This window comes from Doryrhamphus excisus, chromosome 9, assembly GCF_030265055.1.
Source record: "Doryrhamphus excisus isolate RoL2022-K1 chromosome 9, RoL_Dexc_1.0, whole genome shotgun sequence".
NCBI classification, from domain to species: domain Eukaryota; kingdom Metazoa; phylum Chordata; class Actinopteri; order Syngnathiformes; family Syngnathidae; genus Doryrhamphus; species Doryrhamphus excisus.
This window is the reverse complement of record NC_080474.1, coordinates 12,862,501-12,874,641: the sequence shown is the minus strand read 5'-3', so window position 1 is coordinate 12,874,641 and position 12,141 is coordinate 12,862,501. Positions and strand designations below refer to the sequence as shown.

Here is a 12,141-nt window from a genome sequence, read left to right as displayed (position 1 = left end):
GGTGATCGATTGAATGCAATGGTTTGTGTCATCTGCTTTGAATACAAATACATGTTGACGTACATATATCTATATATCTATATCAACATAATTTATGAACCTATAGAGTAACTTGGATAAGAAACCCAATGTGTCACTACTAACAGTAGTGTGTAGCTAATATTAATCTTCTATCAATTCGGAATTTATTGTATTATAAGATACACTTTTAGGTTTTGAAAATATTTCACTGAACTGTACCAGTAATACAATTCATAAATATTATAACCATTAGAAACAAAATATGGTAACCCCCTGGCAGTCGTGAAGGCAGACATAGCCTAAGCAGACAAACTCAGGAGCAAAATAATTTGTGGCGCCTTTCAGATTGGCTCCGCCGACTCTTGTAACCGGAAGCGCGGTGAAGTGTGTTAGTTTTCAAAAAAATAAAACGGAGGACGGGTCTGTTAGGAAAACTATTCTTTATTTGCTTGTTGCGATTGCGTATATCGTTCACATTTTCGCTTCATATTAAGATAATCCACTCGAAAACGACCCGTAACCGTTAAGTATGTAATACATTTTGTTAGACAAAAGAGCTAATTTAAATGAGTTTCGAAGGATGGTATCGAATGCTAACCATAACGCTGATATCTGACCTCTGAATTTACGAAAGTCATCACTTTAGCAAAGGTTGTAGTTTAATCGCGTTAAATACACCCGTTGAAGATATATGCTACTGTTACCGTCATTTATACCACCGCTATCTTCCATTTGGAATAATAAATACGCACCCTTTTTGAATTTCTGATGTCAAGTTACACTGCTACTAATTTACTAGCAAACAAGATGGCTTGAAGGCGCAAATTACTGACTATGCCACTGTTTTGTTGTCTTTCAGGTTACTGTTTTTGTGAATGTAAAGCAAGCGAACGCCAGTCATGTTGCATTTAAGGAATATGACGCCTGGCAAGGTTTCTAAGCAAGCTTCAGCAGCAGCATCCAAGATTAAACATAAGATGCTTAGTGAGTGTCTTGAATGTAATTTTCACTCATTGTGCTTCGTTTTATACCTAAAACTAACTGGTTTGTCTCAGACACCTCCTCCTTCTTCAAGATCTCCCTGAAGACCAACAACAAGGCCCTGGCCCTAGCCCTGCAGGCTGAGAAACAGAGGAGCATGATGCTGGAGATGGAGATTGTCAAGCTGAGGAAGCAAGTGGAGTCGCTGTGCTTTGAGCTAGCCACCAGAAAGTACAAGCACAGGAAACTGGTGGGTTTAGATTTTGTGTTAAAACACACACATGGGAGTTAAAAAGTGCAGTGAAACATCTCAAGCCAAACACAATCCTCACATTTTCCATAAGAAACAATAGAAATAATATGAATCCATTTTGGGTTCAAACTGTCCCCATCATAAAATCTTTCAATACGTGTGTCGCCAGTGTTTTAAGAACATTTTACCATTCTTAACATAACATTCTTGTACTGTACATGTATGCACAAACTGTGAGTTAACTGATGTATAATAAGACAAAGTAAAAAAAATGTCCTGTTTTTTACTGTGTAGCACTTTGAGATTGACAAAATGTGCCATACAAATACAATTATTATAATTTTTAATTATGATCTACTAGGGAAGCTTAGTTGTACAAGGGTAAAAATAAGTTATCCAAACTCTGTTCTCCACAATTAACTGATGTACGGCAGACGTTTAGGGACATGAAGGCATGCATGTGCCTGGGTGGTTTGTCTAATTAATCTTTAATTGTACACACCTGATTTTGTGGTTTTTCTTTTGTTAATTTGGTCATTTTGGCTTCGTATTGTACTGAGCAGCCAGGACAGAGGCTTGTGTACCGCTTTTCTACATGTGGCAATAAGTTCCACTTCCTGTTCCGTGGTTATCATCATGTGTTTCCTCATCTGTCAAAACAGCCATTCTGTTTGAACTTCAAATGGTGCAACTTTAATGGCATTGGATGGTGGATGTACCACTGTGTTGCATTTCTGTGCTAAAATGCCCAGAAGCTTACCGTTCTTTAACTCTGTATTCCCTCATAGCTTGTCATCTTGAAGAATCTGCACAGCAACACGCTGCATCACTTGGACATGGTGACAGAATTATTCCATGACAGCGTAAGGACAAAGTTGGATGCTCTGTGTTAATGTATTGTGTAACCAGAATTTCTGCCAGTAACACAAACAATATCAATGCTTATAAAAAGACCCCGCCCCCTCCCCAAGGGATCTAAATACAGCACATTTTTACTGCAAGAAACACACAGGATAAGTAATTTTAAAGGTTGAAATGTAAAGAACGTGACAAGACTCAAGTTTTGTTGTCTCCTATAATATTTGTGCATGACGTAGTCAGACCTGGGGGTATTAACTTTAAAAGACATGTTGTGTGATATTTAAGAGCAGGGTTTTAAACAAATACAGTTTAGCTGCCTAAAAATGAAGTAGTATCTTTAGTTTTTGTGCTACATTCGCACATACTTTTTTTTTCAAAGGCTCATACGACCTCACGTAGATTAGCAGATAGATACTTTATTAATATCCAAGAAAATTTCCTGCAGCTCTGCAAACATGTCATAATGTTGGACTACATAAGACACAGTAGGACTGCTTTTTAAAAATCAATGCAATATATTAATGAAAATATATTTTGGACATAATGTGACTGTATTTATCTCCCACAGGATGTCTGCAAACTATCTGACGACCACAACATCCTCGCTGATGATCTTAACAAACCACTAGTTGCAAGGTGAAATATATTTTCCATATATGTTATATATCAATCAAAGTTTTGGTTATACAGATTTTAAATTCATTTTTACACACTAAGAAACAATTATACCGTGTCATGTCAAAACATCTTAAGTAATTGCTGGAAAATCTTGTGAGCCAGCGCCCTCTGCTGGACTTAGTTGCAGCACTTTTTTACACTATAGACCAGGGGTCGGCAACCTTTACTATGAAAAGAGCCATTTCACCCACTTGCCCACTAAAGAAAAATAGCCTGGAGCCGCAAAACGTTGTATGTTTAAAACAACATTGGAGGGAAAAAAAAAAAGACGAGTTGGAGTACTCTTGCTAGTACTGGAGATAAACTTTTGTTTTTAAATGAGCTCTAATTTATTTTTTAGAATCGTCAAATAACTCATTAATAATAATTAATAACTCAAATAACTCAAAGTATTACTCATTTCCCTTCATGTTAACCTGTCAGAGAGAACTGGATAGCATCCTGTCTGCTCATTCAGTCACCAGTCAGAACTCAGTCAGGATGCATTCATGGTCTCACACAAAGTTGGATTTTTGTAAACTCATAACGAAGATGTGCATTTTCACCACTCGGGTGCTTAAAAAATATTCAAGCATTGCAAAGGGAGCCGCAACAAAGAGACTGGAGAGCCACATGCGGCTCTGGAGCCGCGGGTTGCTGACCCCTGCTATAGACAAACAAACACTACCCTGCACCAAAAAACACCTATTTCTTTACAATTTAAAGCAAAGCAAAGACCTCTGCAAATATGCTGGGTCGCAAAAGCCAAACCACAGATACATGGGGGTGTACTGTATTTTATACTGTAATCTGACTGAGGCTTCTTCCTAAACCTCCTCACAGCCTTCCAGCTCTTCAGGAAGTCGTGAAGGATTCAGTGTACCTCTGTCCAGAAACACCAGCAGACTTTTGTAAGGATGACATGTCTTGGGGCGTCCTCTCCAGATCCGAAAATTCAACTAATTGCAACGGTTGGGAAGCAACACCACACCACATGGGCAAAAGTATTGGGTCACACCTCAGGGTTTGATTTGTTCTATCAAACACTTTTGAAACTGTTTTATGAAGGCTCTTTTTCAGCCAGCATGACTGTACACCAGTGCACAAGGTTGGGATTGATTGTTGATGCAAAAGGGGAGTGCACTACTAGGAGGCCACTAGCCCTTAGAAGCACTGTTCGTTCAGTCTGAACTAGCTTTGGCAAAGTCACACTCTGCTATTTGTACCACGCTGGACTTGGGTATGATTACCCCCTACCCTCTCTTGGCCTGGGCTTAAACTTAGCATTGATGCCACGGCCTGTTTGCTTGTATCACTTCGATTCTGCTGTATTTCTGCAATTTCACTGACTTTGTAGATTATTTCCTACACTTATTTGGAGTGTATATATAATGATATACTTATATTTAATTAATTGCGAGCCAACTGGTCACAATGTCAGATTCAGACAGGAAATTCCCACAGACACACTCTAAAAAAGTCTTCCCATAAAAGTGGAAACTGTCCAGTATGTTCTTAATATTTCATTTCCTGTTGGTGGAATGTCCCAATACATTTGCCCTTACATAGTAAAAGTATTGTGTTTAAAGCCTAGGCAATAGTGATTTATATCATTTTCCACAACTCTGCAGGAAAGATCAACAGCGAGAAACAGCAATCAAACCAGGAAGTCCTCCAATTGAAATCATCTCTCCCGTCCAGCTCCTTAAGGAATTACGCGGAGAAGCTCCCAGTTATGTTCTCGCAGTCCAACGATGACAACACATCATCTGTCCCATGTCAAACATTGTCAGATGTCACTGCGGCTGAAATGCCCACAAACTCCGCTGATGTCATCCCTCCTTGTGTCTCTGTAATGGAGGCAGAACTACAGGAAAACACTGTGGTCTTCAATTCAACCATGGAGTTAACTTGTACTAACACTGCTGAGATTATAGCCATTGACGCAGCGGTGGAAAAAAACCCTGTAAAATCAAAACGCAAGAAGAGGGGGTTAAATCTCAAGGACAGTGCAATGTCAAGGAACAAAAACAAAGAAAACCTTGCATCTAAAGGCTCTAAAAACACTCAAGTAAGTCCTCCTCAGTCAGGAAAACCCAAATCTTGCAGTGAAACCACCTCCCGTATTCCTAAAATGACAAAGTCTAAAGGTGGCGACCATCAGAAGGTGAAAAGCACCAAGCCCAAGATGGATGCTGTGGATTTGGTCAGTAGTGCCTGGGATGATTTTTTCACCAATAATGACATCCTTTCTTCCAAATCCAAAGAAGGCGAGAAGTTAACTGCAGAGAAAGAGTCCCCAGAAATAAAAAGATTCACCATCACTACTAAGAGGCCCAGGAAGCAAAGTAAAAGGCTATCATCAGTTACAAGGCTGGTGTTGTCACCTCATGACACAGAGAGCGGCAGGTCCAAGGTGGATCATGACGAGCAGGAAACAGTCGGTATAATTTCACCTGGAGAGTTGGCGACTGCCAACGAACCACTGAATAATGCTGCGATGTCTGCAGGGCGTCACAACACAAGATGCAGAGGGACATTTGTAATCTCTGTGGATCGCACTGCACTTGCTAGAGAGGAATCAGAAAAGTTACTTGATGACTTCATTTCTTGCGAAGGAACCACCCAGGAATCGGAACATCGATTGAGCAGAGACAGAAGACCTGTCTCGGAAAGCCTTCAGGTGGACTTGCATGGCAGTGGACACCATGACAACATCCCACCTCTGGAGGAGGTCTTTGCTGCAGGCTCTGAGTTTCAGAAGCCCCAAAAAGCAAGGAGAGAGGTTACAAGTGGATCCAGGAGGAAGAGAGTTGAGGATGAATGTGAAGATTACTCCGCGGACAAGAAACACAAGACCAAACATTGCTATGACAGCAATATTTCTCCAGCGGATGTTGTAGGTTGTCATCCGGATCCTACAGAAGATCTTTTCTTTAAAGAATTTGCATTATTGGATAATCCTGCCAACCTGCATGCTGAAAAGGATGACATTTTTGCGCCAAAGTCCAAACAGACCAAGTCAAAGTCCACGAAGAATCGCAATTCTAAACCGCTGCAAAAGGTGTCCAAACTGCCTGTGCTGGATGACACCAGAAATCCCAGACAGAGGTTTGTCATCTCCAGGCGAAAGACACCAGATTGGGCTGCACTGAGCTACACGAGAACACGGAACGAGACGGGCGATGAAGCAGCTTGTCAACATCTGGGAGACCTGATCACCGATGAGCAGCCGGTGTGGTTGAACATCTCCGTGGCCAACACGGAACCGGAGTCTTTGCCCTGTAGTCCAAAATGGCGATCACCAGGCGGACGCGGAGTCACAATGGAGATCCCCTCCATCACACCTGAATCTTCTCCAGGTGAGTGCACTGTGAAATTTAGGGAGCTTGAAATGTTGTATTGTTATCATCCGCAACTCGTATTTACAGGACATGCTCCCATGAACTATTCTCCTATAAGTCTCCTATAGTCATTGGGTGCGTGGTCTACAAAAGCAAATAACCACCGGTGTCTCTGCATGCACTTTAAAATGTTGCCATTGATTAATTGCAGTATGAAATACTAACTAACAATCATTGTTTGTAGACATAGATGTCACAGCAGTCCTGTTAGCCTTTTTATATTATGGTAATGGTAATGGTTTTATTTCATTTGAACATGCATCAGATTACAATTGAATGCATCACATAATCAGTTCACAGTTCCACATGTCCAAAAGGAGTAGGAAGAAGCAAAGCTTATTAAATCCTACCCCTCCATCTGGTACTTTTACAATCAGTAACTGTTACATTTGTTCACTTCCTGCTTTCCTAATAAGTTGTTTTTTTTATTTTATTTTTGTCACGTACCGAACAGATATGACCATACAATGACATAATGTGTACCATAGTAAGTGTCAATATAGTGATATATATAGCACATCATGACTGGTTCAAGACTCTTCATCCTTGTATTTAGCAAACATCAACTGCTTGTATTGTTTCTTGAGTTGGCTCATCGTTGTGCATTGTTTCAGGTCCTTACTCAATCCATCCAATTCCATTTCTGTAATTATTGGATGACATTTTTAGGTCATTGGTTGTTTTTAGCTTTATGCATTATTTTAGCTGTTTGAAGATTAACTATCAGCAAGTTTAAGTATTTGTGATTTTAGAAATAAGGAGTTAGTATGTTCTCTGTAGGCGGCATTATGAATTATCCTTACTATTACAATATTTTAAGGAGGAATAAGCGCTCTGTGGCATCAGTCTATTGGTCGCCACAAAATATGACAACACTGCCACCTCGTGGCAACTAATAGATATAGTATTTAGCAGTCAAATATGATCATATAGACTAGAAAATGATTGAATGAAAACGACAATTGTTGCTTCAGTTTATTTTTTTATGTAAAAGTGTTAATATGGCAAAGTTGTGCAATGTTGATTGTTGATAAATGAAAATACTAGTAGGGTATATATAATAGGCAATATTAACTTATACATTTACATGCTTTATTCGCCCAGCAGTCTGCCTTGGTTCTGTTGGCGGAGACAGTGTTGCTTTTGGCAGTAATAATCTTTCATTCCTGATAATGATCCATAATAACTTGTTCATCATGTGTAAAATACACTGGCGGGGGTCGCTTCATTTTGCGCAGAAGTAGAATAATATGACGTCCAACTCGAATGAGGCAATTGGTGTTGTGTGTTGCAGCAGGACGAGTCCTAATGTCACTCACCAATACCATTGCCACTCCAGATCAGGAAAACCAAGGCAGGAGCAGACGCCACAAGGGCGTGGTCAGTTACAAGGAGCCGGCCCTCAACAGGTGAGTGTCTCTTTACCTCATGGCCGTCCATTTTTTTTTTGGCAAAAAGATAGGAATTTCTTTTTCTTGGTCTTTTTTGCAGCAAAGTAAGGCGTGGAGACAAATTTACAGACACCATGTTCCTGAGCTCTCCTGTTTATAAAAATGAGAAGAAGAAGAAGAAGAAGCAGAGAAAGTCTAAAGACTGATTTTTTACTTTTTATTAAATGTGTGGTTTCAAACATTTATTTTGATGGCTGTTTAGATTGGACTCTTGTTTATTAGTAAACATGACCGCCAAGAGGTCGTTCCATCATCAATGATTCAGTTCACTTTGTTCACCCGAGACGTCGCCTTTTGTCTCTCCTGGAAAGGTCATCACATTCAGTCCAGTCCTGCTGGACACACAACCTATCTAACATGTAAACATTCTGTATTTCCTGTGTAGAACTGTCTGGTAAGTACACATGCATACTTTTTGTTGTTGTTTTTTTTTTGCATAAGACGGTAATGTTTGTATGTTTTTGTTCATTAAACATTCGTCAGGAGTTTTGATGGACTCTTTTTTTTGAATATGTTTTTTGGTACCCGTTGTACTTTGTTTGCATCTTTCAGCACGACTCGCCACCTTCATCTGCAGCTGCTATAAAGAATCTGTGCCAAGATGGAGGCACAGCAGCTGAAGAGAGATGTTGAGGTCCTCCTGTAAGTACATTAAATTATAACATGACTGCATGGATTTTATTGTTTGATTTCCAAATCCTAGGGCTGAATACATTGGGCAGAAACTGAGAGAGAACTCATTTGACCCCACTGGGAAAGGATGCTCAACCGTGCTGGATGACCTGGTAAAAATTTTTGTGTTATTAATTACAATTTACATGATTATATACTCATTCATTCATTCATTTTCTACCGCTTATCCTCACGGGGGTGCTGGAGCCTATCCCAGCTGTCTTCGGGCAAGAGGCGGGGTACACCCTGGACGGGGCACATATAGACAAACAACCATTCACACTCACATTCATACCTATGGACAATTTGGAATGTTTTTGGAATGTGGGAGGAAACCGGAGTACCCGGAGAAAACCCACGCATGCATGGGGAGAACATGCAAACTCCACACACAGATGGACGAGGGTGGAATTGAACTCGGGTCTCCTTGCTGTGAGGCTGCACGCTAACCCCTCATCCACCATGCAGTCCATTATTATATATTATACATATATATTGATCTCATATCAGCACGAATTATACTTTTATTTTAGATTTGTATTTTGTAGTCTTAAATGTTAGCATAGGCTTGATCAACTGATATTACACAAACAGGGAATAATAGTTAGCCACAATATGTATGAGGAAAACTGACCTATATACTACTTAATGCATCTGGAGTATAATTTTACCTTCAGTGTAGTGACCGGGGAGACCCAGGACACATTAAACCATTTAATTATATTCTCAATGTATTTTATGTATGAGTCAACTCATTTTTAACATTTTTTGAAGTAAAATTAACTAAACCTGCTATCACTGCACACTAAGTTGGATCATGGCGCCTGCCAGCTTCTGTTTGTCAGCATGTCGACAATAATATAATGTTGCAGAAACATTTATTATACACCATGACTTTCTACAGCCTGTGTCTATAATGTCAATGTGATGTCATTATTCTTCTAAGACTGTTTTTTCACAGTTGGAGAGGAAAAAGGCAAATGCTCTGCTGAATGAATGAATGAATTTGACTGAACCTCACCACACATGACTGCTAATTGTCTAAATGTGTCTTGCTGTGTTTTGGATTGTGTGTATTTCAGGCCCACTACGATCTTGCCATCAGTGTCGCTATTTTTAGGATGGAGAAAGACCTTGGACAGAAAACCCTTAGCAGAGACTTCACGTATGACATCAGCATTTTAATCAAAACTACTACAGTATCTGCAAAGTCTTTATTTCCCTGAGCATCTTCCACCTGGAGTTGTAAACGTGAACTTATTTCCCCTCGGCCACAGTGGACGGGACCACATTCCAGTCAGCGCCGCACTTTATCGCAATCGCTTGCAACGGGAGGCCATGATCTTGTCATCCTTTGCAGGCATCATTATGGTAAGCATACAAACCCATTCATTTTCTACCGCTTATCCTCACGAGGTTCAAAGAGGTGCTGGAGCCTATCCCAGCCATCTTCGGGCGAGAGGCGGGATACACCCTGTACTTACTGGTGGCCAGCCAATCACAGGGCAATTTGGAGTCACCAATTAACCTAGAATGTTTTTGGAATGTGGGAGGAAACCGGAGTACCCGGACGCACGGGGAGAACAGGCAAACTCCACACAGAGATGGCCGAGGGTGGAATTGAACTCAGATCTCCTAGCTGTGAGGCCTGCGCGCTAACCACTCGTTCGCCGTGCAGCCTAAATAAATACATAAATAGTCATAAATAATATTAAACATTTCTCATTATTCACTGGGTATGCCTACAAACCAATAACATGAGTCCCGTGTTGCCTTCCAGAGCAGCCTGCCAGTGGAGGACATCTTGGCTTTGTACAGGTGCAAACCAGTTGCCTCGTTCCCAGACCCGCACTCTAAGGTAACAGTTTTTTTTCATTCATTAATTAAACCAAGGATGTCCAAAGTGCACCATAGGGGTCATTTGCAGCCTACACTTTACAAGTTACAAAGTTTGGAGGTCCGTTGTTCAAGTGCAAAGATGGAGGACTGTTAAAGGAAGACATGTTCAAGCTGACTCCAAGTCATTGCTACAGGATCTGTGGCTGATGCTCAAAGAAGGTCATCCTTCCAAGTAGTAGTCCAAGTTGTTAACAAAATGTTTGCTCCTCATGTTTACTCTAAGTCAATTGGACAAGCAGCAAGGGAAAGTGGACTCTCCTTTCATTGTGTACAAACTCTGCTCAAAAATGATCTTACATGGCGTGCCATTCTTGATCATCTTAGCATCAACTGGAACATGTCTTCTTTTAGTATTTAAAAAAAACAGGGAGTTCCTTTTCAATCATCCTGTAGTACTGTAGTTCTTCCCTGGTCACTAGTTGTCAGTCACACACAATCAGACTTGACCACTGGAACAACAGGCCTTTTATTATCTTACAATAGACACAATAATCTGATAAATGAGATAAATGAGTCTTATTTATGTTTTAATTGGCTCATTTACTCTTATGTCTACTATATTGGGTAATATGAGTGTAAAGGTGACTATAAGTGGTGTTATTTCATGTGTAGAAGGGTCTAATGTTTGAAAAAACATATTTAGAAGGCTGTGAACAGGTTTTCTATGCTCTAACTACAAAAATATTATATTTATAAATTAGGAATCAAACTTTACAGAAATTCACTTATCATGGAACCAACTATTCATTCATTCATTCATTTTCTACCGTTTATCCTCACGAGGGTCACAGAGGTGCAGGAGCTTATCCCAGCTGTCTTCGGGCGAGAGGCGGGGTACACCCTGGACTGGTCGCCAGCCAATCACAGGGCACATATAGACAAACAACCATTCACACTCACATTCATACCTATGGACAATTTGGAGTCGCCAATTAACCTAGCATGTTTTTGGAATGTGGGAGGAAACCGGAGTACCCGGAAAAAAAAAGGAGAACATGCAAACTCCACACAGAGATGGCCGAGGGTGGAACTGAACTCGTACTGAACCTGCGTGCTAACCACTAACTACCCGTGCAGCCCTGGAACCAACTAATCTCAATACATGAGAGTTTACTGTGTGGTTTTTAGCCTTTTTCAAAAACACAACAAAATAAATGAAACTGGCCTATATCCTTGCTATGTGGCCCTCGGTGGACGGCATGGTGGATGAGTGGTTAGCGCGCAGACCTCACAGCTAGGAGACCAGGGGTCAATTCCGCCATCTCTGTGTGGAGTTTTCATGTTCTCCCTGGGCATGTGTGGATTTTCTCCGGGTACTCCGGTTTCCTCCCACATTCCAAAAACATGCTAGGTTAATTGGTGACTCCAAATTGTCCATAGGTATGAATGTGAGTGTGAATGGTTGTTTGTCTATATGTGCCCTGTGATTGGCTGGCCACCAGTCCAGGGTGTACCCCACCTCTCGCCCCAAGACAGCTGGGATAGGCTCCAGCACCCCCTGCGACCCTCGTGAGGAAAAGCAGCAGAAAATGAATGAATGAATGAATGGCCCTCGGTGGAAAAGGATTGGGTACTCCTGAAATAAATAAATGTTTCCATTACTGCAGGCTTCAATCGTGTGTCCCTTCACACTCTCCTGCCATCCGTTGGCCATGCTGAGCTCCTACAAGGCTGTCCGACACTCTAGGAGACACAGTTGAGTCCAGAAATAGTGTGTAGTGTGTTGCTTATCGTTATTACAACATTGGTTGTGTTGTGACGTAACATGGTCACCTACTACCAAGCGTTTTAGTTGAGAACATTGGCCTCTTCTGTAGATGAAACGTTGAAACGATGGCTCTCTGAGAAGACGAAGGCCGGAGCTCCCAGCAGACGACGTCGATCGTCATCTTCTTCATCCCTCTCCTCTTCCTCCTGTTCCTTCCTCAGCGTGAGTAGCAAA

At 41.0% G+C, this 12,141-nt stretch overlaps 2 protein-coding genes across 8 annotated transcripts in view; both read left to right on the top strand.

Moving 5' to 3' along the window:
• The first annotated feature begins 374 nt into the window (after positions 1-374).
• Positions 375-8,069, top strand: sgo2 (shugoshin 2). 7 transcript variants are annotated; one of them, XM_058082112.1, is made up of 9 exons: positions 375-441; positions 881-1,005; positions 1,077-1,252; positions 2,044-2,118; positions 2,685-2,752; positions 3,617-3,744; positions 4,405-6,135; positions 7,472-7,586; positions 7,669-8,067. In XM_058082112.1, the coding sequence occupies exons 2-9, from the start codon at positions 921-923 to the stop codon at positions 7,772-7,774; spliced, it is 2,484 nt and encodes an 827-aa protein (XP_057938095.1). In that variant the 5' UTR covers positions 375-441; positions 881-920; the 3' UTR covers positions 7,775-8,067. The 7 variants fall into 7 exon arrangements, with proteins under 7 accessions (XP_057938095.1, XP_057938096.1, XP_057938100.1 ...); XM_058082113.1 differs by having other exon boundaries at positions 379-405; XM_058082117.1 differs by having other exon boundaries at positions 412-548; positions 7,517-7,586; positions 7,669-8,069.
• A 92-nt stretch (positions 8,070-8,161) lies between these two features.
• LOC131136301 (uncharacterized protein C2orf80-like) overlaps positions 8,162-12,141 on the top strand; it is a 4,274-nt gene continuing 294 nt past the window's right edge. Inside the window, exons 1-7 of the mRNA XM_058082992.1 lie at positions 8,162-8,270; positions 8,332-8,413; positions 9,383-9,465; positions 9,578-9,671; positions 10,081-10,158; positions 11,807-11,894; positions 12,017-12,129. Of these exons, the coding sequence (XP_057938975.1) occupies positions 8,230-8,270; positions 8,332-8,413; positions 9,383-9,465; positions 9,578-9,671; positions 10,081-10,158; positions 11,807-11,894; positions 12,017-12,129 (579 nt within the window). The 5' untranslated portion in view covers positions 8,162-8,229. The remainder of the gene's footprint in view (positions 8,271-8,331; positions 8,414-9,382; positions 9,466-9,577; positions 9,672-10,080; positions 10,159-11,806; positions 11,895-12,016; positions 12,130-12,141) is intronic.

Excerpts from the sequence above, each read along its gene's own strand:
- sgo2 (XM_058082112.1), top strand. The coding sequence starts at position 921 with ATGTTGCATTTAAGGAATATGACGCCTGGCAAGGTTTCTAAGCAAGCT. Across the intron at positions 2,753-3,616 it reads AACAAACCACTAGTTGCAAG|CCTTCCAGCTCTTCAGGAAG; the intron begins GTGAAATATATT and ends ACCTCCTCACAG. Across the intron at positions 3,745-4,404 it reads AAATTCAACTAATTGCAACG|GAAAGATCAACAGCGAGAAA; the intron begins GTTGGGAAGCAA and ends ACAACTCTGCAG.